Source organism: Cibotium barometz, chromosome 33, assembly GCF_041138505.1.
Source record: "Cibotium barometz isolate CiBa-2024 chromosome 33, ASM4113850v1, whole genome shotgun sequence".
Taxonomy (NCBI): Eukaryota; Viridiplantae; Streptophyta; class Polypodiopsida; order Cyatheales; family Cibotiaceae; genus Cibotium; species Cibotium barometz.
In genome coordinates this window covers 15,705,587-15,732,787 of record NC_141078.1, presented here as the reverse complement: position 1 = coordinate 15,732,787, position 27,201 = coordinate 15,705,587, and the positions used below count along the sequence as shown (strand labels likewise).

The 27,201-nt window shown below is 43.5% G+C and overlaps 1 protein-coding gene across 2 annotated transcripts in view; it reads left to right on the top strand.

Moving 5' to 3' along the window:
• Positions 1–19,043, top strand: part of LOC147619342 (uncharacterized) — a 36,123-nt gene extending 17,080 nt beyond the window's left edge. For both annotated transcript variants that reach the window (XR_015261838.1, XM_086772967.1), the window contains exons 5-6: positions 18,285–18,409; positions 18,710–19,043. Coding sequence is in view for 1 of the 2 variants with exons in the window: in XM_086772967.1 (XP_086629093.1) it covers positions 18,285–18,409; positions 18,710–18,758 (174 nt within the window). In the remaining variant the exon portion in view is untranslated. The remainder of the gene's footprint in view (positions 1–18,284; positions 18,410–18,709) is intronic.
• The last annotated feature ends 8,158 nt before the right edge of the window (positions 19,044–27,201 follow it).

Here is a 27,201-nt window from a genome sequence, read left to right as displayed (position 1 = left end):
TACACTTAATTCATTGACATCTATGGAAGGGATGAGAAATGAAGAAAGTGGAATTAATACACAATGGAAAGCGGTATACAAAGAAGAATCCATTATATTTCCAAAATCAACTGTATTTACAAGAGGTGCTTGAGAGGGATGTATACAATCACCTAAAATACTATAGTGGGTGTTCCTATGCTGAAAAGAAAAAATATGACTAGACCAATCTATCTGGACTTGAAGAGTCTTAAACCACTCAATCCCTAATAACAAGTCTACATTTTCTAGGTGCATAACATAGCATTCCAGAGTATCTTTGTAGTCCTGAATCTGGATTGGAAGCATCTCCACCTTTCGATCCTATACTTGCCTTTTCGTAGGTAGGCGTATCTCATAGGTATGATCGCTGGGTGTCGTATCAAGACTCAATTTCTGCATAAGTTTGTAGTTAACAAAGTTGTGTGAGCTGCCAGGGTCTAGAAGAATGTGAATTCTATGGCCATTCACTTCTCCCCATAAACTCGGAGAAGATCATGCAAACCAAAAACTTTAGACTTGAACAGACAATAAGAACATGTACTAGGGCGAGAAAGTACAGTAACTGACGTACCTGTCAAAGACAAGTGGTTAGCTGTCTTTGGCTTGGGTCCTGCGTTGGTCTTTGCACCCTTTTGCTTCGGGCACTCATTACGCATGTGTCCTTTTTCTTCGCAGATGAAACAACGTCCCTCCTTCTTGAGCTTTAAAGCCTTAAGGAGTCGTTTCTTCTTTGCTGGAGTCGAACTTGAATTCTTCGAAGGTTGGTCCGAAGACTTTCCTTCAGTCGTGTTAGCCATAGGTGCGGAGAACTTTCTTTTATGCTTGTTCCCGTGCTCGGTAACTGGTTTAGACTTGGAAAAGACCATTGTATCGTCATAGATATGAGCTGAATGAATGGCTTCGTCCAATGTTTTGCATTTGTTATTTTTTACTAGTAAACGGTATGAGTCTGGTAAACCAGCTACGAAGAACCCCAAAAGAGTAGTGAGATCCATCTTTGTAGCTTTCATGTGCAAGTCCCTAAACTTCTGGAGGTAGACCTCATAAGTGAGGTGCTGCAAGGTCAAGTAAGCTGTAAACTGGGCAACAACATCATAATCATCCTCTTTCTTGAGGAATTTCTTCTTGAAGACGTCTTCAAATTGTGCCCAAGTTGTTGCTTCCTCCAGCATTCTAATGTAAAACAGTCCTTTAAAGAAAACAGAGGTTCTATGCAAGTAGTATTCCCGGTTTAAGTTTGATTCCACAAAACCCTTTTTCCATAATTCAGACTTTCTTAATGAGAATCATTGATCTCTCATCAGGGTAATCTACCCATCATTTGACTAAACTTCCAACTTGATTCTTGGTGATTTCAGTTAAAGGAGAACTACGCTAATTCAAAACGGTAGTCTATTCTTTGTGTCAAGATTTGAAATTGGTCACGAAGTTTTTGCTTGATTCAGATTCGAGAGATGGGCAAGTAGTTTACTGGCCGCCATTCTCACAGTTGTGGTCTAACCAAAATTATTTGGTTTACTTCTAACTTTGATTCCTAAGGATTTTCTTCAGATAAAAATCTATTGAACTTCTAATCATAAGGAAAATTCTAACTTTATGAATTTCATTCCTTCCTAACCACAATAGAATTAAGAAATAGTCCTATAGGCTTAGGGTTGAGTTCTTTCCACCAAAGCAAAGCTTTGCCTGAGAGGAAACCTGCAACTGATCCCGTCAAGTGTTTGCGTAATAGCACAACTTAATATCACAATTTGAAATGGACAACTTAATAACAACTGAAATTTGAAATGAAATGAAATGAAATAGATGGACACGAGCACTGGGCCGGAACGGGCCGATCCCCCCCCCCCCCTCAATATATGATATATTATTGGGAGTATTTAACAAATACAATGCTCCATGGGTTCAATGAACCAGATGATGTCCATGTACACATGAATACAGTACCAAACAAGAGGCTCGAAGTAGATGTTCGAAGGAGAGCGACCACTTGAGTGGTCCAGTCTCTACGGTCCTGTGCCTTCACTGGACTCCGCGGAGAGCGCCCCACTGGTGTTCCAGGACCACGCACAAACAGGTGCTCCCGTACTAATGCCTGGCTCTCCCGATCTCGGCACCTTTGGACTGTGGTTCTCCAAAAGCTTGGACTACTCCGCACCGAACGGGTGTTAGCCATAGAGAGAATCCTTTATCAGATTTACAACAAAGTTCTTTACTTAAATCTGAATTTACTTACTTGTAGCTCGCAAACGGAAGACAAATACCCGAGGTGTCTGTGTGCAGCTACTTGAGAGGGACACCAAGGCGCAGCAGCCTGTCGAGGAGGAGGAGCTGCCTGTGTTGAAGGTGTAGCCACCTAGGAGGTGCAAAGCCATCTGTAACCGCCTATGGAGGGAAGATGTAACCGCCTGCAGAGGAGCACAGCTCTCCACTGCTGTGGAGGAGGAGTAGGCGCAGCCGTCCACTGGAGGTGGAGCCGCCTGGTTGCAGAGCACAGCCACCTGTAAAACAGCCTGGCTGCAGTGGAGAAGGGGCAGCCGTTTGCAAGGGAGGCAATGGAGCCTATTGGAGATGGAGCATGCGCAGCCTGCTGGAGATGGCAGCTAGCCGCCTGCAGAGTAGGCAGCGCAGCCTGCTGAAGATGGCACACAGCCGCCTGTAGAGTAAGCAGCGCAACCTGCTGGAGGTGGAGCATGTGCGGCCTGCTGGAGATGGCAGCCTGCGCAGCCTGCTGGAGATGGCAGCCAGCCGCCTGCAGAGTAGGCAGCGCAGCCTGTTGAAGGAACAGCAGCTGCCTGTATGGGAGGAGAAGCAGCCGCCGACGGTAGGAAACAGCCACCAGCATGCGCAGCCGACTGTAGAAGAGGTGAAGGTGGCGCACCAAAACGTCTTTGAAAGAGAGAAGGGTGGTCGCCTCTTTGTAGGTGTTGGAGGGGAAGTTGCACGACTACAGCTGGCCGGCTCCCCAAGGTTGCATGGGGGCGGCCAGTTCCATGGGGTGGTGTGGGTGGGTGGCCATGCACCCACCCCCACACACTTAAGGGGTTAAGTGTGGGGGTGGCCAGTTCCATGGTGTGGTGTGGGTGGGTGGCCATCCACCCACCCCCACACACTTAAGGGGTTAAGTGTGGGGTTTCCCTCCCCACCTTGGCCCACAAGTGGGTGCCCATAATGGGTGTCCACTTTTAAGTGAATGTGAACTTACAACCTTATAACATTAAAGGTTAGAAATAAAACTATTAAACCAACAAGTGCAATACACTTACCACCTGTTCACACGCAACAAAACTCGTCAGAAGACAGCAAACTTCACGACTCACTGGCAGGCGTTCCCGCTCAGTAAGTGACACGTCAAGCAAGCAAACACAAGAATACAAGTCATGCGAAAACAGTTTCAAACATGCAAAACATGAGTGCATGTGCGAATAGTATCATGGACATATCTCCCGTTCATGGAACAAGTACAAAATATTTGTCGGGCACAAAAATGGCAGGACATAAAACATAAATCCTGGTCTTCCTATGGAGTGACAGTCCCATAGGTAAAACACAGTTCTAGGCACGAGCCTCCCTATGGAGTGACAGTCCCATAGGCAAGACACGGCACAAATACTGGCCCTTCCATGGCGTGACAATCCCATGGATAGAACACACTCCAGGTCATACACGGGTGGCACCAGTTTGGCTCCCATCCATGCGACACCATCCTGCTAACACACGGGTGGCACCAGTCTGGCTCCCGTCCATGTTAAGCAAAAATACTGGTCTCTTCACATGAGACACCGGCTTGGCCTCAAGTGAACGAGACTCAAAACTGGAGATGGACCAAATGGTCGGCCAATTGGTGACAAACCTGCTGCTAACTGGATCTTTTTTCCATCATCATATGGATGAAACTTAAAATGGACCTGCCACTTATGTAGCCAAGTGTCCACGATCTCCTTGGTATGCTGCTTTTGCTCGCCCCTGAACGGTTCCGAAGTAATGTTGGGGCCTAAAGCAGAGGCCAAGGTATCCATACTCGAAAGAGTAGATAGGGTAGTGGTCAAAAGAGAGATGGAGTTCTGCAAAGCTTGCATCTGGGCGGCGATTTGTGCCTGACGTTATTTGTGCCTGACGTTCCGAAGAAGAAGCATCGAGAGCTACTTTGAACTCTTGGAAATCTGATTTTGACACATAATCGTCAAAAAGATCGGCATCGGTATCTTCCGTAGCCGGGAAGCCTTCGCGTTCGACGAGGGTTTTCAACTCCGATTCTTGGGTTGACATCTTGAAGAGGGGCAAGTGGAGAGAAATTTCGATCTTTGCACAATAAAAGTGCGAGGGAACTTGAGAGTTTGAGAGCTTGAAAACTTGAGAGATGTGGCAAGAAGCCCACTTAAGGGGTTTATATAACCTTCCCCAAAAGCAACTTGAGCTTTTGCTTTTGTGTTTATATATATATATATATATATATATATTGTTTTCTTAAAAAAAACACCTTTAACCTTAGGGATCTTTAAACTCTTAAAAAAAAATTAATCTAAAAAAAAACCAAAAGCGCCCAAATCGGCGAATGCTTTTCTGGATCCCCCCCCTCCCCTTGGAATTAGAGCCGCCGCCGGTATGCTACCGGGTGTCCATGGCCGCCTGCGCCATCTTGCCTGCGTAGGCGTGGGCCCTGCGTAGGCCTGGCCACAAGCTTGCGTAGGCCTGGGCGCCTGCCTACCCGCCTGGCCGGCTGCACGCCTGCCCAACTGCATACTTGTGCCTGCAACATCCGGTAGCCCACGTCCAGCATGCCAACGATCCCCAGTGTTCACACCTCTGGCTCTCTCTCTCTCTCTCTCTCTCTCGCGTTCAACCAAAAGCAAACATGCTTTTTTTTTCTGTTTTCTCACCCGACTTGTTCATGCGACTGCACAAGCATCTTCAGCCTTCTTCTTGCAAACAACCCTACCATCTACCTACACCCTCATCACGGGTTTCTTTGATGAAAAAACAGCAGCATGCATAAATAAAACAGTAAGCTTCTTGAACACATACCTTTCTTCGACCTCATCTTCTCTACCTACCGACTTGCTCGTTCACGAGGCACGCTCTGATACCACTATCAAAACCCCATAGGATCTCCTCGTAGAACGCTCCTGGTACGAGACTCGAAACCTGCAAACAAACAAACAACAAGGGGGTGCAGGCCTGACTCACCTCCCAACCATGACAGCCGTGGGCAAGCCCACAGTCTTGGCTATCCCCACCGAGCCACGAGCTGAGCTAACTAGGTTGACGTACCGACCAATCTCTACCTCGCGACGTCCCATACCGCCACGAAGCTACCCTCGCGGGCCTCGAGATTGCTGCCGGCCTCGGTTGCGTATAGCAGGTGCATGGCTACACTAGATCCAGGCTCCAGACCATAGAGCTCTCACAAATCTCGCGAGACTCTATAAACTAATGACTAACCTTAGCCACCCTTTTATAGGCTCTTGGCCGGTCATCCACACTTGGATGCCCGTCCGTCCATACTTGGGTGCCCGCCCGTTAGTCTATCCCTAACTCAACTCGCCAATCAGCCTGCCTAGCTCCAAGCTTCCCCAAACCTCGAAGCTAGTCTTGCGTGCGTGTAGCACACGGTATGCACATGACAATAAGGTTGTCTTTTGTTGGCGTGTAGAGGAAGATTGCTTTGGGTTGCAGAATTGGTCGCATCCAGAGTCTCGTCCACGGTCCTCATGGTTGATAAGATTGCTTGCGCCATGGTTGGTCTGAAGATGACCCATCTCGTTAGTCTATCCCTAACTCAACTCGCCAATCAGCCTGCCTAGCTCCAAGCTTCCCCAAACCTCGAAGCTAGTCTTACGTGCATGTAGCACACGGTAGATACACACTATGCACATGACAATAAGGTTGTCTTTTGTTGGCGTGTAGAGGAAGATTGCTTTGGGTTGCAGAATTGGTCGCATCCAGAGTCTCGTCCACGGTCCTCATGGTTGATAAGATTGCTTGTGCCATGGTTGGTATGAAGATGACCCATCTCGTTAGTCTATCCCTAACTCAACTCGCCAATCAGCTTGCCTAGCTCCAAGCTTCCCCAAACCTCGAAGCTAGTCTTGCGTGCGTGTAGCACACGGTAGATACACACTATGCACATGACAATAAGGTTGTCTTTTGTTGGCGTGTAGAGGAAGATTGCTTTGGGTTGCAGAATTGGTCGCATCCAGAGTCTTGTCCACGGTCCTCATGGTTGATAAGATTGCTTGCGCCATGGTTGGTCTGAAGATGACCCATCTCGTTGTCGAGGCTTCTGGAATGACTACTGTTGAGAATTGGGTCGAGGCTGAGAACTGCCAAACGAAGGTTTGGAACCATCATGAAGAAATTTATTACCATTGCTGAGATTAGAAGAGCTTGGGCGACCTTGTGATGAAGATCCGTGAAGTGTAGGCATGGGGTCTCTTCATAGTGCAGAGATTTCTTGGAGATTTACCGACAATAGACATATCATCAGATTGTCTTCACCTTGGGAAGGGGGTGTCTTCATAGTGCAAAGATTTCTTGGAGATTTACCGACAACAATTGGAGTGAGTGTGTGATGGAAATTTCATGCATAGAGGTATGCATAAAAGTTTATTATTTTATTATAAAAGTGTGGCTTTTATCATATTTGGATTTCATGCATAGAGGTATGCATAAAAGTTGATTATTTTATTGTAAAAGTGTGGCTTTTATCATATTGGATTTCATGCATAGAGGTATGCATAAAAGATATTCTTTTTATACTAAAAGTGTGATTTTCATCATAAATGGATTTTATGCATAACTTAGATGCATAAGAGAAATTCTTTTATTCTAAAAGTGTAATTCCTACCAAATTGAATTTATGCATAAGAAGATGTCTCTTGTCCATTCCGGCCCTAGTGTGGTCTCTTGTGCATTTTGAACAAGTGCTAGAGGAGTGAGTGTGTCATGGAATCGTCTTTTCAGTCATTTTCATGGTTTAATGTTTAAGTGTATTTAAGTGACAATTTTAAGTAAACCTGGTTTTAGTTTGTGTGTGGGAGAAGGAATTAGGGTTAGGTCATGTGGGAGATATACACAGAGAAAAACAACAAGGGAGAGAGAGAGAGAGAGTTGTGGGGATAAGTCAACTCATGAGGCATGAGTGTGTGACTCCCCTATCACACATGTATATTGCACTAGTACACATAGTGCACTTAGTACTTTTAATGTACTAAGTGTACTATGTACTATAACTTATGGGCTTGTACACACTATAAGGGTGGGCATAACGCCTTTACCCCAACAACCTCCCACTTAAAGGCAAAGTGTCCTTAAATGAAGGAAAAGAAAAAAAATCAGCATGTACATGATAATATACAAGGCCATATCAAGGCTGAAAATGGCCTCATCTAATGCCCATCAAGTGTCTGCAATGAGCAAACCGCTCCGGAGGCAAACTCTTTGTCAACAGATCAGCCGGGTTGTCATCCGTATGAATCTTAACAAGCTGAATTTGCTTGTTCTCTATCACCTCTCTGATGAAGTGATACTTCACATCCACATGCTTCGTCTTTGCATGAAAGACAGGGTTCTTTGCCAACTGGATGGCACTCTGACTATCACAATGCAACAATGGAATATCCCCTGTATAGCCCAAATCAACCACTAACCGAGATAGCCATAATGCCTCCTTGCAAGCCTCTGTGGTTGCAATATACTCGGCCTCTGTAGTAGATAAGGCAGTGCACTTCTGCATCCTGGATATCCATGACACAGCACCTCCTGTGAATGTAAACACATAGCCGGTAGTAGACTTCCGGTTATCTGGATGACCGGCATAATCCGAATCCATATAACCATGCACTAATGCATCCTGTTTGCCAAAACAAATGCACATATCCTGTGTGCCCTTCAAGTATCTCATGACACCTTTCACTGCTTCCCAATGCTTCTTGCCAGGGTTGGCCATGTATCTAGAAACCACTCCCACTGCAAATGCAATGTCCGGCCTAGTAGCAACCATGGCATACATGAGACTGCCACAAGCTGAAGCATACGGAATCTTGGCCATATCAGCCCTGTCTCTATCTGACTGTGGGCTGTCCATAGCACTGAGTTTCACATATGGAGGCAAAGGAGTACTAGTCTTCTTCCCCCCGTCCATATTGAACCTCTGCAAGACTTTGCCAATGTATTCCTTCTGAGACAAATACAACACATGCTGATTTCTGTCCCGAAGTATCCGCATACCCAAGATGTGATTTGCATCACCCAAATCCTTCATATCAAAGGTTTGATGCAGCCTCTGCTTCAAGGCATCCATCTCCTTACGAGATTTTCCGGCAATCAACATATCATCAACATACAAGATGAGGATCAATAGACTGCCATCCAAAGCTTTCTTGGTGTACAAGCAGTGATCTATGTCACTTCTCCTGAATTTCTGGGATTTCATGAATGTATCAAATTTATGATACCATTCCCTTGGTGCCTGTTTGAGCCCATAAAGACTCTTTTTCAGCTTGCATACAAGCTTCTCCTTTCCACTTACTGCATAACCCTCTGGCGGCTGCATATATATCTCCTCATGGAGATCACCGTGAAGAAAAGCAGTCTTCACATCCATCTGAATCAAGTCCAGATCATCATGTGCAACCAAAGCTAACACAGCTCTAAGTGTGGTCATTTTGACCACTGGAGAGAAGATCTCCTCAAAGTCCACACCATATTCTTGCTTGAAGCCCTTAGCCACTAACCTGGCTTTGTATCTTGGCTTTGCATCTGGTGCAACTTTGAGCCTGTAAACCCACTTGCATGGCAAAACCTTCTTGCCTGCAAGCAAATGCACCAACTTCCAAGTTCCATTTTTATGCAGAGAATCCATCTCTGACTTCATGGCACGCTCCCAAAGAGCCTTGTCTGCCCTCTGTAAAGCCTCCTTATAACATGAGGGCTCCCCACAGTCAGTGAGCATCAAGTAGTCAACCCCTGGAACAAACCTGTCAGGGGCTCTGGAGGGTCTAGTGGACCTCCGTACCCAATCATCATTTGCAGGTTGCTGTCCAGCCTGCATATCACCCATTGGTGGCTCCTGTTCCATGCCATAAGGCTGAAAAATCATGCCCGGTATCTCCTCTAACTGTGGTATATCCATAGGGATATCTTCTGCCATCTCTGGCTGTCCATTTGGACCATTTTCAGCACCATTTAAGGGCTGGTTTTCTTGCTGTAATGGCTGATTTACAGCCCTTTGTTGTTGTCCATGATGTCCATCGTCATCAAAGATGACTCTGCCAGGCTCCTGTTGCCTTGCAGGCTCCTTATACATGCATGTTTCATCAAAAATGACATCATTGCTGCGTATGATCTTTCTATTCACGGGATCCCAAAGTCTATACCCCATTTCACCTCTGTCACCATATCCTAGGAATATGCATTTGTGAGACTTAGGATCAAGTTTGGTGCGCATTTCCCTGCGTATGTGCACGTACGCAACGCATCCAAACACTCTCAAGTGCTTGTATGACGGAGGCTTCCCTGTCCATACTTCTTCTGGCACTTTTCCACCAAGCCTCGTGTTAGGTGACCTATTTATAAGGTGAACGGCTGTCATAACAGTTTCAGCCCAAAAACCATGAGGTAATGCAGCATGCGACAACATAGAACGGACCTTCTCCTGAATGGTCCTGTTCATCCTCTCTGCTGTCCCGTTTTGTGGAGGATCATAAGGAGTAGAGAGCTCCCTCTTGATGCCTTTAGCATCACAAAAGTCCTGAAACTGTTTGGACATATACTCTCCACCATTGTCGGAACGCAAAGCTTTCAGTGTTTTGCCAGTTTGATTCTCAACATGAGCAACAAACTTCTGAAACACTGAGAATGTATCACTCTTCAAACGAAGAGGATAGACCCACACCTTGCGTGTGGCATCATCAATAAAAGACACAAAGTATTTAGCCCCTCCCAAAGAAAGCTGAGGCATCTCACATACATCTGTATGCACAAGCTCTAACTGAGCATCTTTTTGTCCAAGAGCTTTCTTGTGGGGGCACTGTAGTTGCCTACCATATATGCAATGCTCACAAAACTGAAAACTTGAAAACTTTAGAGAAGGCAAGTAACCCAAACGAGACAATTGCTCCATTCCCTTGACACTCATGTGTCCCAACCGGCTATGCCACATAGAAATTTCCGGCAGCTCGGTTGCATTTACATTAGCATGGTGACAAACACCTGCATGCATAAAGTAAAGAGTGTCCACCTTAGAGCCTCTGGCAACAACCAGTGAGCCCTTACTAATTTTCCACTTTCCACGACCAAATGTGGTAACATAATCAGCATCATCAAGCTGTCCAGTAGAAAGCAGATTCTTCTTGATCTCAGGCACATGCCTGACATCATGGAGCATAAGCTGTGAGCCATCTGAAAACACAAGCCTCACATCACCTCTGCCAAGAATCTTGCATGCATGGTTATCACCCAAATAAACCACTCCTTCATTGCCAGCAGTATACCTGACAAACAAGTCTCTGCAACCTGTGACATGAAAGGAGGCACCTGAATCAATGATCCATGAGTGCATACCATGACCACCTGTAAGAAGTGAATGGGCATCAAGTGAAGAAGTAAATAGGACCTCATCCTCACTGCCACCTGCATGTGACACATTGATTTCTTCAATCTTGACTCCACTTTTGCCCTTTGGCTTTACATCTTTGGCTTCATCCTTCTCTTTGTCTTTGCCTTTTCCCTTTTCTTTTTGATCATTTTTCCATTTGTAGCATTGCTTTTTAATGTGTCCCTTCTTGCCACAATAATGGCATTCCAAATCCTTTTTGGAGCGAGACTTGCTCCTTCCCCTTTCTTGGCTTTTTCCCCTTTGCTGGGATCTCCCACGTGCATTCATTGCATTGGACTTTCCAACAGAGTTGTTTTTCCTGTTCATCTCTTCTTGAAGAAGAGCACCCTCAACATCTGCATATGACAGCATAGCATTCGAATTGCTAGTGGCTGTCCTGAATGTGTCCCAACTCTCTGGCAAAGTGCATAACAAAAAAGTGGCTTTGAACTCATCGTCCATTGCCAACTTTTGATTAATGACCTGGCTGACAATACCATTAAACTCATTTAGATGGGCTGTCATAGACGCCCCTTCCTTCATCTGAAGACCTATGAGTTTCTTCAACCAATACACTTTGCTTGAGGCACTTTGCTGGGCATACAAGTCTTGCAATCTCTGCCACATTCCCCAAGCTGTCTTCTCTTCACGAATGCTGAAAAGTAAAGAGTCTGACACAGACAACATGATAGTAGATCTTGCTAGCTCATCCATATCTTCCCACTCTTCAGCAGTAAGAGAAGCGGGCTTTACACCCCTTTCTTTGATAGGCTTGTGCTGCTTTTTCTGGAGCAACACATTGTAGCACTGGGTTTGCCAAATATCATAATTATGCGAGCCTTCAAGCTTCTTGATGTGAAGCAATGAAGAGCTCTCACCTGTGGTTGCCATAGCAAAATGCAACCTGTCAATGCCTGACTCCCTGCAAATGTGCAAACACTGCACCAAAAGCACACAAAGTGCTCACAGTTTTTTTCCCGAGCTTTATCTCCCACTGCGGAAGCAGGAATGCAACTTTTCTCCCACTGTATGTGATGAAAACACCAAAATCTGGTTGCTGCAGATTTTGGACAGCACCTTAAATGTGCTCTTTTGCCCTTCCAAAGTACTGTACAGCAGTACCAAGTGCTCACCAATGATGTACCAAACCTATACCGGCAAGTACAGCAGCTGAAATTGAACCTTGTGGTCACTCAAAACAGTGTACAGCCATGCCAAAACATGCACAAAGCTGTGCCAAATCTGTACCAGCAGGTACAGTAGCAATAAATGCTCTCCTGGCTGTCCAAATGAGTGAAAATCAGACTTTTACAGTCCCGAACACTGCATACAACAGTCCCGAACAGAAATTGGGCAAAAGACCCTTGACTGCAAGCTGATTTTTGAGGATTCAAGGCATAAATGTCTTGCCTGCTGCTTTGCCAAGCTCAACAAGCATACAAACTTGAAAAGCCCCTTGATTTGAGATCAATTTCTGATCATACATGGTACATTGACGCACATGAAGGCATCCAGAGTGTTCACGATGCTTCCCCCTGGCCACATATACATCAAATACATGAAAGCCCCTTGATTTACAGGCACTTTGAGTGCTTGTAAGGCATCAACACATTATCCACAGCATCAAATGCGATTGCCTGCATGCAAATCAACCAAATCGGCACAAAAGCCCCTTGATTTGCACTGCAATTTGCTGCAATTTTGCCCAAATGTGCGATTTTTCACATCATACAGCATGTATGAGTGCTTAATTGCACAATTACATCAAAAGCCCCAAATTTCGACATCCAATTTCCTGCAAATTGATCCTGATTGTGACCAATTTCCTGCAAATTGATCCTGATTGTGACCAATGTCACCCAATTTTGCCAATTTTGCTCAAAAATTGAGCAATTGGGCACCTGTACCTGCTCAATTGTTGATTGTACTTGCTCAATTGCAAATCCCAAAAAAAAATTTGAGGAAAATACCTTGTAATTTTTTGATTTTTCTCTGATTTGCAGGTTGATGAATTTGGTGCTGCTGTTGGGTCTCTATTATTTTCCGGCTCAGAACTTCTGAAGCTCCTGCTTTCTTCGTGCAGATTTGCTCCTCTTCCAGCAACTCCTACACCATCGGGTCCTTCACCATCTTTTTCATTCAGTGAGAGTGCAGGGCATCTTTTCCAGGCCTGGGATACGCAAGGAAAGCTCCTTCATCAATCTGCGGATAGAGCTGGGACTGGTGGTGAGGCCTCTGGAGCCATAGTTGCTGGGCCTCGCATGGTGGCATGCTAGCCTACCGATTCGACTACGCCTCCGCCAAGTAGCGCTTGAAAGCTCCACGCTTGGCTCTGCTTTCGATTCAGGCCCAGCAGTCAGCTCGCCTGCCTTCGCCTAGCTGCCTTCGCTGTGCTGGCGCCTTCGCTCGCCTCCTCGCTAGCGCACGTGACGACGTCACACCGACCGGTAGCCAGCCGACCCTGCAGCCGTCGTCACCTTCGCGCACTCACAGCCACGTGTCAGCGTTGCTTTCCCAACGCTTTCCTTATGGCTTCGCCGTGTTGATTCGCTACGAGCTCGCCTTCGCCTGTGTGTGCCTTCGCCTAGCGCTGGCTCTTTCGCTTACTTGTCCAGTGCTAATGCGCTTTGCAGCCACTGCTCTCTGTCCTCCGTTCAGACTGTCCCGTGAGGACTCATGCGTCCTGAGTGGTCGGTGTGGTGGTGAGACTCCTGTCGGTAGTGCGAAGCAGAGAGACCTCAGATGGGTCACAGCGCTCAACACTCACGAGTCACAGATCACTGATAGGCTGGAGTACTATTGCTCCAGGAGTGACTGGCTCTGATACCAGTTGTGTGGGAGAAGGAATTAGGGTTAGGTCATGTGGGAGATATACACAGAGAAAAACAACAAGGGAGAGAGAGAGAGAGAGTTGTGGGGATAAGTCAACTCATGAGGCATGAGTGTGTGACTCCCCTATCACACATGTATATTGCACTAGTACACATAGTGCACTTAGTACTTTTAATGTACTAAGTGTACTATGTACTATAACTTATGGGCTTGTACACACTATAAGGGTGGGCATAACGCCTTTACCCCAACAGTTTGCACAAGGTGGAGAATCTTTGGCCTGAGTGGTGGTTGCTTTAGTTTCGGGGCTAGTACAAGAGGACTCTTCTCACCTGCCGTTTGCATTAAACGGAGTTTCTTCAGTGTTTGGTGTCATGGCAGCAACATAGGAGGACATATCACTAGATTTGTCTTCAGCTTGGGCATGGGGTCTCTTCATAGTGCAGAGATTTCTTGGAGATTTATCGACAATAGACATATCATCAGATTTGTCTTCTGCTTGGGAAGGGGGTACCCCGTCTTCATATTGCAAAGATTTCTTGGAGATTTATCGACAATAGACATATCATCAGATTTGTCTTCAGCTTGGGAAGGGGGTACCCCGTCTTCATATTGCAAAGATTTCTTGGAGATTTATCGACAACAATTGGAGTTTTTGGTTGGGTGTATCATTAGAAGTATTGCTTCATCCTCGCGAAGAAAGTCAATACGCCAGGTCCTCGTGAGATGAATATGCTCGTCATAGGCCTAGCTCTGCTCCAGGTTCACGATCACCTCACTGTCAATCTCCTTTACCTTCCACTTGAGGCACAAAAGAAGCTACAAGTCGGAACTTACAACTTCCGAGTTGTAACCGTTGACTCGGAAGTTTAAATATAAAACGCAATTTTCTCTTCTTGGTATGAATGTGAGCGTGCATACACTTGATATGTGCTCCATCGCACCACTAGTACACTCTTGAGAGAGTGTATGGAGAGCCAACATTTGTAAGGTGGGTGTCAATCGCCCATTAGTCTCCCACTGGAGTTAGCTTTGCGGTTTTTGGTCTTCTATCATGCCCACCTCTGGAGAAAAGTGATCTCAATCATGAATGTAGAGAATAGATTCCTCCTCAATTATACTTGAATCCCAACAAAAAAACACATTAACTCTTCAAAGAGTTATTCTCAGTTGGTCAAAGAAGTCCAACTCATTAGCTTTCGATCATTCCAATGGTTGGACTCCTTTTACAAAGGGTGAAGAAAGTAAGCCATAATGTGGATTGGTCTATGAAATTAATTCACCAGCATTCCAAATTCTTGTAAGGTCAGAAACCCTACTAGTATGCATAATCATATAATATATTAAAAATTTCAATTTCCAAGAATAAAGAGTTGCAAGCTTCCCACTTCGAAGCTTGCAAATTGGAAGAGATTAGATTTTTTGAGTGCATAGTAAATACGTGTCACTTTGTAAGACTTTGCATGTTGTCATGAACTTTCTCAATGGTTGCATGTAATGATAGAGACCAAGCTCATTGTGCACCTCTCTTGAGCAAAAAGTGTCAAGATAAAGTACAAGGGAGCAATCACATGCTTTAAGACATCGGCTTGCTCCCAAAAGTCATTACTCAAAATGTAAGAAGTAATGACTAGGGCTTCCGATCTAGAGCTTCCAATCCATTGAGCCCACCTTCGATACACGCAAGGCATTGAAGAGACTTTTTTGTATGGACCATCTTGAAATTTATTACAATTCACATGACGGTCTTAACGTGCTCAAATAGATTGTAGATTTGTCATGTGACATGAACTTAATCCATTAAACATGGGTAAGGTTTGAAAATATTACGTTTGAAGCACAAGGATGCACAAGGTGCTACTTGCAAATTGCTTTAAAGAGATATAAAGCTTATGGCTTGCATGATATGAACTTGATAATGCACAAAGCCTTGTCCAAGGCCGAACTTGGCAACATCCTTCGTCATGAGATTTAAAGAGTGGGACGCACATGGAGTCCTTACAATGGTTGTATAGTCTCTCTTCACGAACTCTACCATGTTGCCACAATTTGAACCATTGTCAGTGATGACTTGCATGCCTTCGCCTAGTAGCACTGTGCTGATGACGCTTCTCACCAGCGATGGCCCTCCCTCTAGCGCCAAGCTTGGCCAGACCTCGTGACTGTTGGGCAGCCCACGCTGGTTGGCTGGGCAGAGAAAGGCGACCAAAAAAAAAAGAAGAAGGCAACCCTCAGATCAGAATTCAGCACGACCAGTACGACTGCTCCAGGGCTCTGATACCAGTTGATGGGGAGAAAACAACAATTAGGGTTAGGTTAGAGTTCATTCATGGGAGACATACACAGAGTAGCAAGGGAGAGAGAGAGAGAGAGAGTTGTGGGGATAAGTCAACTCATGAGGCATGAGTGTGTGACTCCCCTATCACACATGTATATTGCACTAGTACACATAGTGCACTTAGTACATTAAAAGTACTAAGTGTACTATGTACTATAACTTATGGGCTTGTACACACTATAAGGGTGGGCATAACGCCTTTACCCCAACAATCTTGGCCGTCCCCACCGAGCCACGAGCTAGAGCGTCATGCTCTCGTGAGTGCCTTGCCATCGTCCTCATCCGGTGTCCTCTACCACCCGGGGTTGTTCCCCAAGGACGTGGGCCTTATGCACGATGGTGCTCTTGCTCCACGCGCTCTGCACTCTTGTGCTCCATCCGTCGGTGTGTGCCCAACTAGCACCCCTCGCCCCAATAAATAGGGAAGGAACGCCCAAAAAGCACACGCTATCAATAGCGGACCAAAAAGCACATGTCCGCCCACAATATATCACACTCTAGCTCGCCAATTTGCCTGCCCCTAGCGTGCACATGACAATGAGGCTAATATTTTGAGCATGTGGTATCATCTCTAAAATGTCAATAAAAAAGCCAATTAAATAAGATTAGAAATCACCATTAATGATTCTCAAGCGTTATGAGCATGGGAACATTAATGATCCATAAATTCATGGAAACATTAATGATTCATAACCGATGCATTGATCACTCACAACAATGTGGTGCCGGCACAACATGAGGCTAATATATTGATCATGTGGTACAATCTCTAAAATGTAAATAAAAAAAGCCAATTAAATAAGATTAGAAATCACCATTAATAATTCTCGAGCGGTATGAGCATGGGAACATTTATGATCCATAAATTCATCGAAACATTAGTGTTTTATAAATTCATAAAAGAGGAGTCTCAAGACTTAAGAGTTACCATGTCACTAGATCCATTTGCGATGATGGAACACCCATAGCGTTGCCAACGAGCTTTTAATCCCGTCAATTCGGTGTGTATTTGATTCACTTGATTAGTCAAGTGAATGGAAAGCAATGACTCGGAGTTGATGGGATGAAAACACGTGGCTGCCACTGGCTATGTTGAAGGGGAGACTGCATCGATTGTGCCTCTTGCTTTAGCTTGGGTGCAAATTGCTCTCCCAAAGTGGTTTGACCTTGTATTGACTCCATTGCCCTCTTCTTTGTGGAGACATTGGAGGACCGTGCACTATCAAGGGATAGCCGATGGCAAAGGGATAGAAACATGTGGCTCATCATGGAGAAAGTGAGCCAATGACTCACCTATACGTGTAGAATCCATCCTGGATGTGCGGAAAGAGGGACCCGAGGGTGCTCTAGAATGTGAGGCGGAATCCGATGCCGCTGCCCATCATGCATCTGCATTACATTTGTTGAGGTTGGAGCATGGGTCGATGGTTGTGAGAACATTTATTCTTTCACCCCTTCTAGCCACCTCCTCTTGCTTCACCCTTTCCACCATGGCATTGATGCATTCCGTAGGCAATGGATGCTGCAAGAGAGCACTTACTTCATTGAAATTTTCTGCCAAACCATCATGTGGGCCCTCATTAACACAAAAACACCCATGTGATTCTTGCTTGTTCTCCCAAGCCTAGAAGTGCCATACCTATAGACTAGAATGTTGTTTTCCCATACATTGCGGGTAGGATCATTGGGATATTGGTGAGGCATTATGGAAATTAGGGAAAAATTAAAATAAGTATTAGGGAGACCCGGAATTGTTGAAGAATTTGGAGAGATGGAACTTGGGAGATGGGAGATGGGAGATGGAGCTTCAAAGGAAGGAGAAGAGAAGAGAAGAGAAGAGAAGGAGAAGGAAAGGAGAGAGGAGAGAAGGAGCTCATGGGGGAGCTCCCGGGCTGCAATTAGGCATACCAAAGGAGGCGAAACAGCTTGCAAATAGACTGAAACTACGTGTAGGCAAAACATGATGCAAATGGGAGGACAAAACACGTTTTTTTTGTTTCTATGATCATGGCTGAGTTTGCTCTTCATCTTCGGGAAAGTGATGCAAAATGTGGTGGCAGACATCTCTATGTATGAAGTGGCACCTACTGCTGTGGTGCATTGGGGACAAAGTCCCATGCAAGTTGGAGCTAATGAGTTGGCGCTGTATGAATAGAGACTTACAAGGTTGAGATTGACATTGGATATCATAGCACTTTGTCAATAGACCCTCACAGAATTTAGATTGCACTTCTGTTTTTGTTAAGTTGGGGAAATAACGTAAAGTTTTCATTGGTACATTAATTTCCTTATTCTATCTCATGGAACCGTGTCAACGTTTGAAGGTGAAACAGTGCAATGTGCTTGTTGAAAACCTGCTCGCCCCAATGCTTGCCTGAAGCTTATCTGCAAGATTCACATCCAATGATGGTCCCAATATAGCGGGGCTAGTCATGATTTGAGAGAGAGAGAGAGAGAGAGAGAGAGAGAGAGAGAGAGTGGTTGATGTTTTTGCAGGTCTTGGATAGTCGTGGTTATTTGTTGACAGCTTTGGGGCATGGCTTATGGCCATCAATGGTGCTTTTGTCAGAAGTCGTGCAAACATTCATTCTGGCTGATTTCTGCTACTACTATGTGAAGAGGTCAGTTTCCTCCCCCCCTCCCTTCCCCACTGTTCTTTTTTTCCGGGATCATACATGTTCTGCCACTTTGGTTCTCCTCGTATGTGCTGGAAAGTGCAGCTTACATGCTTGCATGTGTGCATGGCCTTGGTTCATTGCTTAGTGGCTGGAATGTTCAGCACATACGCTTGCCTGTGTGCGCGTGTGCACACCATACATCCGATTTACAAAGCCCAAGTTGTTTTAACCCCATGTTGGTTGTGGTTGATTGGTTGCTTGTTATTACTCTGCTGACTGACTGAGTTGTGTTTTGCCATGCAGTGTGGTGGAAGGTCAATCTGTTATGCGATTGCCATCAGGTGTTGTGTGAGACATTGGAGGAAGATTCCTTTGAACAAGCTTTTGGTGACAATTACGCAAGAAAAGTTGCCCACTACAGCCTAGTTCTTGTATACCTGCAATTTATGGCATCAATATTAGGCTGCATTCTCTGTCCCTTTCTCTGTCTATGGCAATGTCCTAGATATAATCTTAGGCTGGAATTAAAAGTTTAAATTCTGGCTGTTCACAAAACAGGAAAAGGTGTCTTTCCACTAAGGCTGTTGAACTTTCGAAAACCATTTTTAAATCACTATGGTCCATTAAGTCCATGTTCTATGCTGCTGCTTTAAATGTCATCACTTTCTTTGTAGAGTAGGCTCATGGTGGAAAGCTGTTAACAACTGTCTGTTGTGTTACGAACAGCCCATCTCCACCTGGGACGCTTTTACCAAAAAGGATACCATGGCTTTAGAAGGCCTCGAGTGGACTGGAGTGCTGGAAGAGAGGGGGGGGGGGGGGGGGATGAGGTTGAGAGTAGGGGTAGACTACAAGTGGGTGGAGGTGGCATTGCTAGGGTGTCGCCCATATAGAATTGGAGTGATGGCTGATTTTTTGATTTGTCTACATCATTGGTCAGGTCTTTTCTTGCAGTGGTGACCATTGACTCCAGCCGCATCATTGTTTTGTTTTGCTTTCAGGCCCTTTGTCAATGTGGCGATCCCCAGTCAGAACTTTGCCTTGCTTGTTTTGTGTTAATGGCTGTCGTTTTATCTTTTTTTATTATTCAGTAATTTTTTCTTTTACGCAACTAATAGTAGCTATTACTGGTGTTATGAATACTTTGAAGCAAGGTTTAGTTAGTCTTTTGTTTGGACTGTTATGTTTCAGTATTCCTCTAAATTCATAAGCAAGCTGTAGTTAGTCTTTTGTTTGGACTGTGTGTTTCAGTATTTCTCTAAATTCATAAGCAAGCTGTAGTTAGTCTTTTGTTTGGACTGTATGTTTCAATATTTTTCTAAAAAAGTATATTCAGTTATCGATTGATCGGAGTCTGTGCGAACATATTCATGAGGAGCATATTTTGACAGAGGATAACATGTCTTGACTTTACATGGCACCCTCTGAAATTGAGTTGGGTGCATTTCTTAAATTGACACTAAAAGTTAATGAAAGACAAAGTGGTCTGATTTTCTTATCTGAAAATTCGAGACTTGAAATTTTCACATTTAAAAATGAAGGCTTGAATTGAAATTTTCATTTGTGAAAGTGAATAGGGGACCCCACAACCAACGCAAAAAAGGTCTGCACTCTTTTTTCACCTCTTGTTGCTCATTACATACCTGTGTTGCTTCTTTTATAGCATCTACTTGTACCACAATTGCATATGGGAACATTTTTTGGTCGACTTACTATGTCCTTGTAATTCTAGTAGCACTCATTTGAGTACCCTTTCAAAAGGTATATACGTATTGCTCTTTGAATGTAGATCCAACTTCTGTGGTCTGCTCACCGTTGGTATTTATTCAATGACCATACTAAATTTAGTAACTGTGTAACTGTTTGTATTCCTCCTTTAATAAGGCTCTATGGCTTGGGTTTCATTTGTCTGTATGCCAATTCAGTTTTTGTCAAGGTGCAACCGTCGGTTTGATGGCTTTTGCTTGTGATTATTTTCTTGGTATAAACTCTTGCGGTTTGTTGTTTGTGAATCCACCTTTGCACCTAGAAGGAAGGCACAGATCTCCTTATCCATGTACCTCTGATGCTTATGCTCTATCTGATCACACGAAACAATAGGAGAGCATTTGCATTCGAATGTTGAAAGAGTGTCAATGCTACTTCTGTCCTCGCTAATAGGTTCTTTTTTCTTGGAACCTTGAGTTCCAATGTGATTAGTTTACGTTTGAGGTGTAAGAAGCTGAACCATTGGAAGGGCTCAAGGTGCAGTCCGGTTGGAATTGGGACGAGGATACGTTTCTCTATGCAAGTCTCCTATGGATGGTGACCCTTGAATTAGATTTGTTTTAAGCTTTACCAAAGCACGTCTAGATACCCACTTCTAGTTACTCTAATTAATAAGGCAAAACATAATGGTCCTAGTTTTTAAGTAGATGCTAGAGCTTGGGGATGTTTCTTAGCTGCACTCCTAAGGAGGTTTTCATGGGTGAATTAATAAGGGGAAGAAATGGGAGTGTTTTCGTGTTTTAATTCTAGGGCCTTGGAGTTTGGTTCGCTTGTAAAAAAAATTTCCACGAGTAGAAAATATTGGGCACCCGCTTCTTAGTCTTTCATCATTTAGTATTTGATTTTGATTTGTTATGTGATATTGTTATCCCAACTCTTTTAGAAACGAGTCTCTCCATGGATGAAATATGTGATGGTAGTGGTTCCTCTCACTTCACTTCATTGCTTACTTTCTTGGGTGTGTTTCTTCTTTACGTTTCACATTTGTTTGTGTTTTTGCTCTTAAGCTCGTTCTAACCTACTTTTCTTGTTCATATTGTCTTTGAGCTCTTGTCGAAACTTTACAGCCACTCTTTGTTCTTCCTAACTTGTTTCTCTGTGCTACCCTAATGTGCCTTCGAGGATGGCTTTTCAGATCTTGACTAGCAGCAGTGGTGTATGGTGAGGTAGACTCTTATCCAAGGAGAGGAGGTGTCAACCCTTGTCTTGAATTCCCTAGTGGTGCATGATCCAAAGGGTGCTAAGCATCAGGGGGTACTACCTCCGCCTTGGATAAAACTTGACCTTGACATATCTTTCATCACTCAAGTGTTATTGGTGACAATTTTTGTGATCACTTCCATGTAGTAGAGCACAATGCTGCTTTGAGCATCCCCATATACTTCTACCTCCAACTCCAAATCCATGTTGGTCACTAGTGGTTCATTCAGATAATTCTGTTCATTCAGATAATACTACGATGGGAATATTTGGAGTGGGATTAGAATTGGTGAACGATTTTGGTTGTGATTGGGTTACCATTGGTTAGTTTTATAGTCTAGGTCCTTGCTGGTAAAGTGCTATGCTATTGAGAGGCTCAAAACATGCTCTTGTAGGTGTTATGGCTACCCACAAGGTCCCTAATGTGAGAATAGTACTACTTTGTTGGTAATGCTGACATTCATTTGTGGCGTAGTTTCCTTGGTAGTTGGAGCCCATGCAATCATGTTGAGGGTAGAGTCTTGGTGAGTTCCGTTAGGAATCCTTGTTTGTGGTGTGGTTAACTTGGTAGGTGGAGCCCATGTGTAGTCATGTTGAGGTCGGTTGGGAATCCTTGTTGCTACTAAACTTTATTCTTGCATTGAGACTAGTATCTTGGTCGCCTTGGCCATGATCTCACTTAAATTTTATTGCATTGCATATGTTTCTTGCTATACCAGTCTTATAAGGTCCCCCTTTTTCCTTTTTTTCTTATGTCCCAACCTATCCTTTATCTTGATAGCTTGTTTAAAATAGAAATCAAGGCTCCTAGCTTAATTGGCTTCTTCCAATAATTGCAATTCCTCATGGATTGTATTACTAAGACTAGCTACAAAGTAGTATCCGAGCTTTGAATCATAGGTCTTTCATCCTATGTACATTTGCTCATAAAGCTTCTTATGTTGGCTATGAACTCCATCATTCTTTCTTTTTGTGTTGGCACTTCTAGGCTACAAGGCTCTTGCTTATCTGATGAATTTTCTCGTGGTTTGTCCCACACATTTTCTCTTGTTTTGTCTTGTGGTATGTACTAGAAACACATGCAAAGCAATTTTCCACGTGACCCTTGCTCATAGTGGATGATGGGAACTTGACTTTAATATTTCCTTACTCCCTTAGCCCAAGTTTAATCTTTCCACTACAAAACATAAATTTTTATCCTCCCTTCTTGTTAGGTCACAATGGAGCCGAACTCTCACACACAATGCTCAATGAGAAGAACACAAGGGTGTAGAGTGCGAGAGGGAATGGCTAGCTCAAAGCTAGTACCAGGTGATGAAAGTATAAAATGATTAGCAACCCTAAACAATGGATGTGGTTGCTTATATACTAGCTAACCTAAGGTGTCTATTCATACTTGGATGGATGGCCATGGGAAAAAACTTGTGGCATAAAAGTTTCGATGGCATCAATACACGGCCTCACTATAGAATTACAATAAATATCTAACCAAAACCTCGTGTAGTACCAATGTGAGGACTACATACATTGCAAATTAGTCTTTGAAAGGGATGAAACCCAAAGCTTTGCGGAAGGCAGTCTTTAGTGAATATTTTTGTCACATTGTCATGTGTACTATAATAGATCGGATCGATCGCATCTGCATGGAGTCTCTTTGACATAGTGGTATTGCACTTTGATATGCTTGATTGGTCCTAGCATGAAAGATAGGATTCTTGGCTATTGCCATTACACGTAGACTGTCAATAGTGAGAATTGGAGTAGGGGTGTTTGTTGAGATTACACATTGAACTGTCACTATGAATGTTGTTTGTATTTAGCTTCATAAGATGGTGTTGCCACAATTGGTTGCTTCTTGCTTAGGAAAGATATGCATGTGTTGCTAATAAAGAAGCAATTTCTAGATGTGAACTGTCGTATATCATAATCACCTATCTAATCTAAATCACTAAAAGCCTATACCCTTGGCGTAGAACAATGTCTTAAGTGCCTTGCAAGTATCAAAAGATACGTTTAATTGCATGTTTGATGCTTGGGCAATGCATGAACTTTAAAAGTTGACACACCATATTAGATGTTTGGCCATGAGTTGCACAAATAGATTACGCATCCAATAACTTGAGCATAAGTGGTAATATCGAATGATTTCTTGGGAACTTGTAGACTTAGCTTTACACTAGGATCCATTGGTGTAGATATTGGTTAGGTTGAAACTTTTGAGTAGTGCCTTGATGTACCTGGACTACTTAATGCCTATACCATCATCTTGCTATATAAACTACATACCTAAGTAGTAGTGCAAAAGACCAAGATGTGACATGTTAAAATTTAAGGCGAGGTCAGCCTTGAAAGCTATAATCAAATCCTCATTGGTTCCTCAATAGCATGTCATCGACATAGAGAATGATAACAAGTGAATCTTGCTTGTCCTTTTTGACACAAAGTGCTTTCTAGAGGACTAATTTGAAATCCTTGTCTAGTCAAATAGGCATGAATCTTGTGGTACCAAGCCTTGGTGCGTTGTTTCGAATCATAAAGAGCTTTCTTAAGCAATGCTTTTTTGTTGGGCATAAACTTTGCAATAGTTCTAGCCTCGAATTGGTCCATAGATCCATCAATCTTTCTCTTGACTTTGTAAATCCACTTAGTACCAATTGCTTTATTACTAAGAGGTAGATCCACTAAATCCCAAGTACCATTTTTCTAAATTGCTTGAATTTCATCCTACAGAGCTTTAATCTAATTTGGATTTTCTTAAAACTCTTCAAAAGACTCAAGTTCATCTATATTATGTAGGGAACTAAGGAATGAAAACTTAACAATATCTATTGAAGAAATGGTTTTAGCTTCGGATCTAGTTCTACTCTACAAAAGAGCAAGGCGTTTCTAATCCATTTAGACATAAGATTAGACTCATTGTACTTATCTTTCAAAATTTAATGTATCTTTTAAACTGATCAAAAGTTGGTACATCAAGTTCTTGAGCATTCCCTGCATGCAAAAAACAAGCATCTGTAGGAAAAATTGGTTATCAACAGATATTGGCACATGTAAAAAACCATCAAACATGTTTAGGGAATCGGCCTAGGCATGTTTGCTGAATCCCATCATTAGAAAGACCAATTCCTTTTATAAAAAGACGTCCTTACTAACAATAATCTTCTTGGTGAGATTGTAGAGATGGTAACCTTTGCTTTCTGCACTTATAGCCAATAAAAATGCATTTCATTGCCTTGTCATTAAGCTTAGTCCAAATCTGAGATGGCACATGTACATATGCCAAACAACCAAAGATGCACATGTGTTCAAACTTGGGTGTTCAATTGAACCAAGCTTCATAAAAGGAGTGACTGTCTTCAAAGCTTTAGTGGGGCATCTATTCAGCACATAAGTAGCATAGAGAAATGCTTCCATCCAAAACTTGTACGAAAGCTGCTCACCCCCCTTAACCATGCATCTAACCATCTCGATGAGATGAGAGTCATGTTTTCTTTCTCAACGCGACGACACCATTTTGTTGTGGTGTATAAGGAGTTGTGTATTGATGGTTAATGCCTTTTTGTGCCAAAAAGTCTTTGAAAGCATTAGAAAAATCTCTCTCTCTCTCTCTCTCTCTCTCTCTCTCTCTCTCTCTCTCTCTCTCTCTCTCTCCCCAATCTGTACGGAGGGTCTAGACTTTTAAGTCAGTTTTATTCTCAACCAAAGCAAGAAAGTGTTGAAAATGAGAAAATACCTCTGATTTTTCTTTCATGGGTAAGACTAGCCAAATTTGCTATAATCATCAATGGTCACAAAGTAAAGATTTACTCCCAAAAGCAGTAGTAAGGAAAATCTCACCAATATCTTTGATTGGATTAGGAGGCATTGTTGGCACACGTAATAATGTGACTATCATGTATAGATTTCATACTATTGACCAAACTTCTTTGAGAAGTAATGTGCTTGGAAGCACCATTGTCAAAATATCAACTGCCTGAAGCAGTTACACTTAGACATGAATCTTGGTTGGGATTCACTACAAATAGCCACCATAAGTGAGAAGTCTTCACATTTACAGAGTCCTCTTTCTTGGCACCCTGATTGTATGGAATAGAACTAGTAGAATCTTCTTCTTCTGATTCTTGTTCTAAAGTTTAAAAGCAATTTTCAATTGCATGGCCATGATTTCTATAATACCGGTAGTTTTCTTTGGCTCATCATAATCATCTTTAGCCTCAGAAGTTTTATTTGAGTAGTCTTCCACTGAAATTCTTGCCTTTGTCCTTGGCCACTAGAGTGTGATCACTACTAGAACTATTAGATGCATTCTATTAAGCTAACCCTAACGTGTCGTGGGAAGTTGTCGATCTACCGAGCTTCAGCAATGCTTCAAGAGCTTCATCGTCTTGCGTGTGGATAGCCGCTCATTGCCATGATCCTCCCTCACTCGTTTTGTCACACACCGAGGCGGTTCGTAATCCTATGGGTGGTGCAACTGCTCTCACGAAGATCATGTGGGATCTCCACGAAAGGCGATTGTGGTGATAGCCTAATCACTCAAGCAAGAGGAAGAGAAGAAGCAAGAGAGAACGAGCAATAATCACACCCAAATCCTAACCCTAAACATACCACACATACTAGATAGAGAGAGGGAGAAAGAACACTCCACTTCTATTGCATAAATGTGAGAATATGAGTTACAAACAAGAGAAATTGGCTTTTATAGTTCCAAGCCTTTTCCCACTAGGCTGCTCGGGCCAAGGTACCCAAAGCATAGTTACAAGGCTTTTCTTTATGGTTTGGCTAATTAGCCGAGATCCTCTTGTTTGTCCTTTGAAGCTCAAGACATCGGAGCGGTTAATTGGCCAAACCAAATCCTAACCCTAAGCATACCACACATACTAGATTAGAGTTGCAAGAGACAGGGAGAAAGAACACTCCACTTCTATTGTATAAATGGGAGAATATGATTTACAAACAAGAGAAATTGGCTTTTATAGTTCCAAGCCTTTTCCCACTAGGCTGCCTGGGAGTAAGTGACCCGAGGCACCCAAAACATAGTTACAAGGCTTTTCTTTATGGTTTGGCCAATTAGCCAAGATCCTCTTGTCTATCGTTTGAAGATCAAGACTTGGGAGCGGTTTTAGGACGTTTCCCTCTCATCAAATGATGGGATTTACAATATGGTACGGGCGCTAGTCATAGAAATGTGTTAATCACATGTGGTTAACAAACTCCCCTTCCTAAACTTGATTTCGTCCTCGTGATCGGTGAAGAAGTTGTCGAGGCACATTGGGAAGTGTCGCACTTGTTTGGTTCTCTTGTCTCTCTGGAAATGAGAGGGGGTGGGGGGTCTTAAGTTGGTGGAGTAATGGCGATTAAGTATCCAGCTTACTCATATGGGCTCTTATGAATTTTTCTTTCTTGTATGTGCCGGAGTAGTACTCATTATGTTGTGTTTTGTTGTTTTCTTTTTTGTGGTCTTTGCAGTTTTAACATCCTCATGGGAGGAATCAGAGTACTTGAAGGAGTAGACTGGCACGGAATACTTAATGACCAATATCCAAGTGGTAGGTGGTGTGGTGACAGTGTTAGTAAAGCAAGTGGTGAGGTCGGGGTTCCAGAGGGATAAGTAGGTAACTTGCATGGAAACTACTTCCGCCTTCAAGATGCCGTATTGGATGGTGATGTACATTTAGCACTAGCATATTCATCAAGACACCTTAATGGGAATCTTGGCTTCCTTGGGTGTTGATCTTGTGGTGGTCAGTGTTTTCTCTTTCTATTTTGGTGGTTTGTCTTATTTTGCCATCGTAGCTCATGGGACTGGGATCTTGTGTTGATGAGAG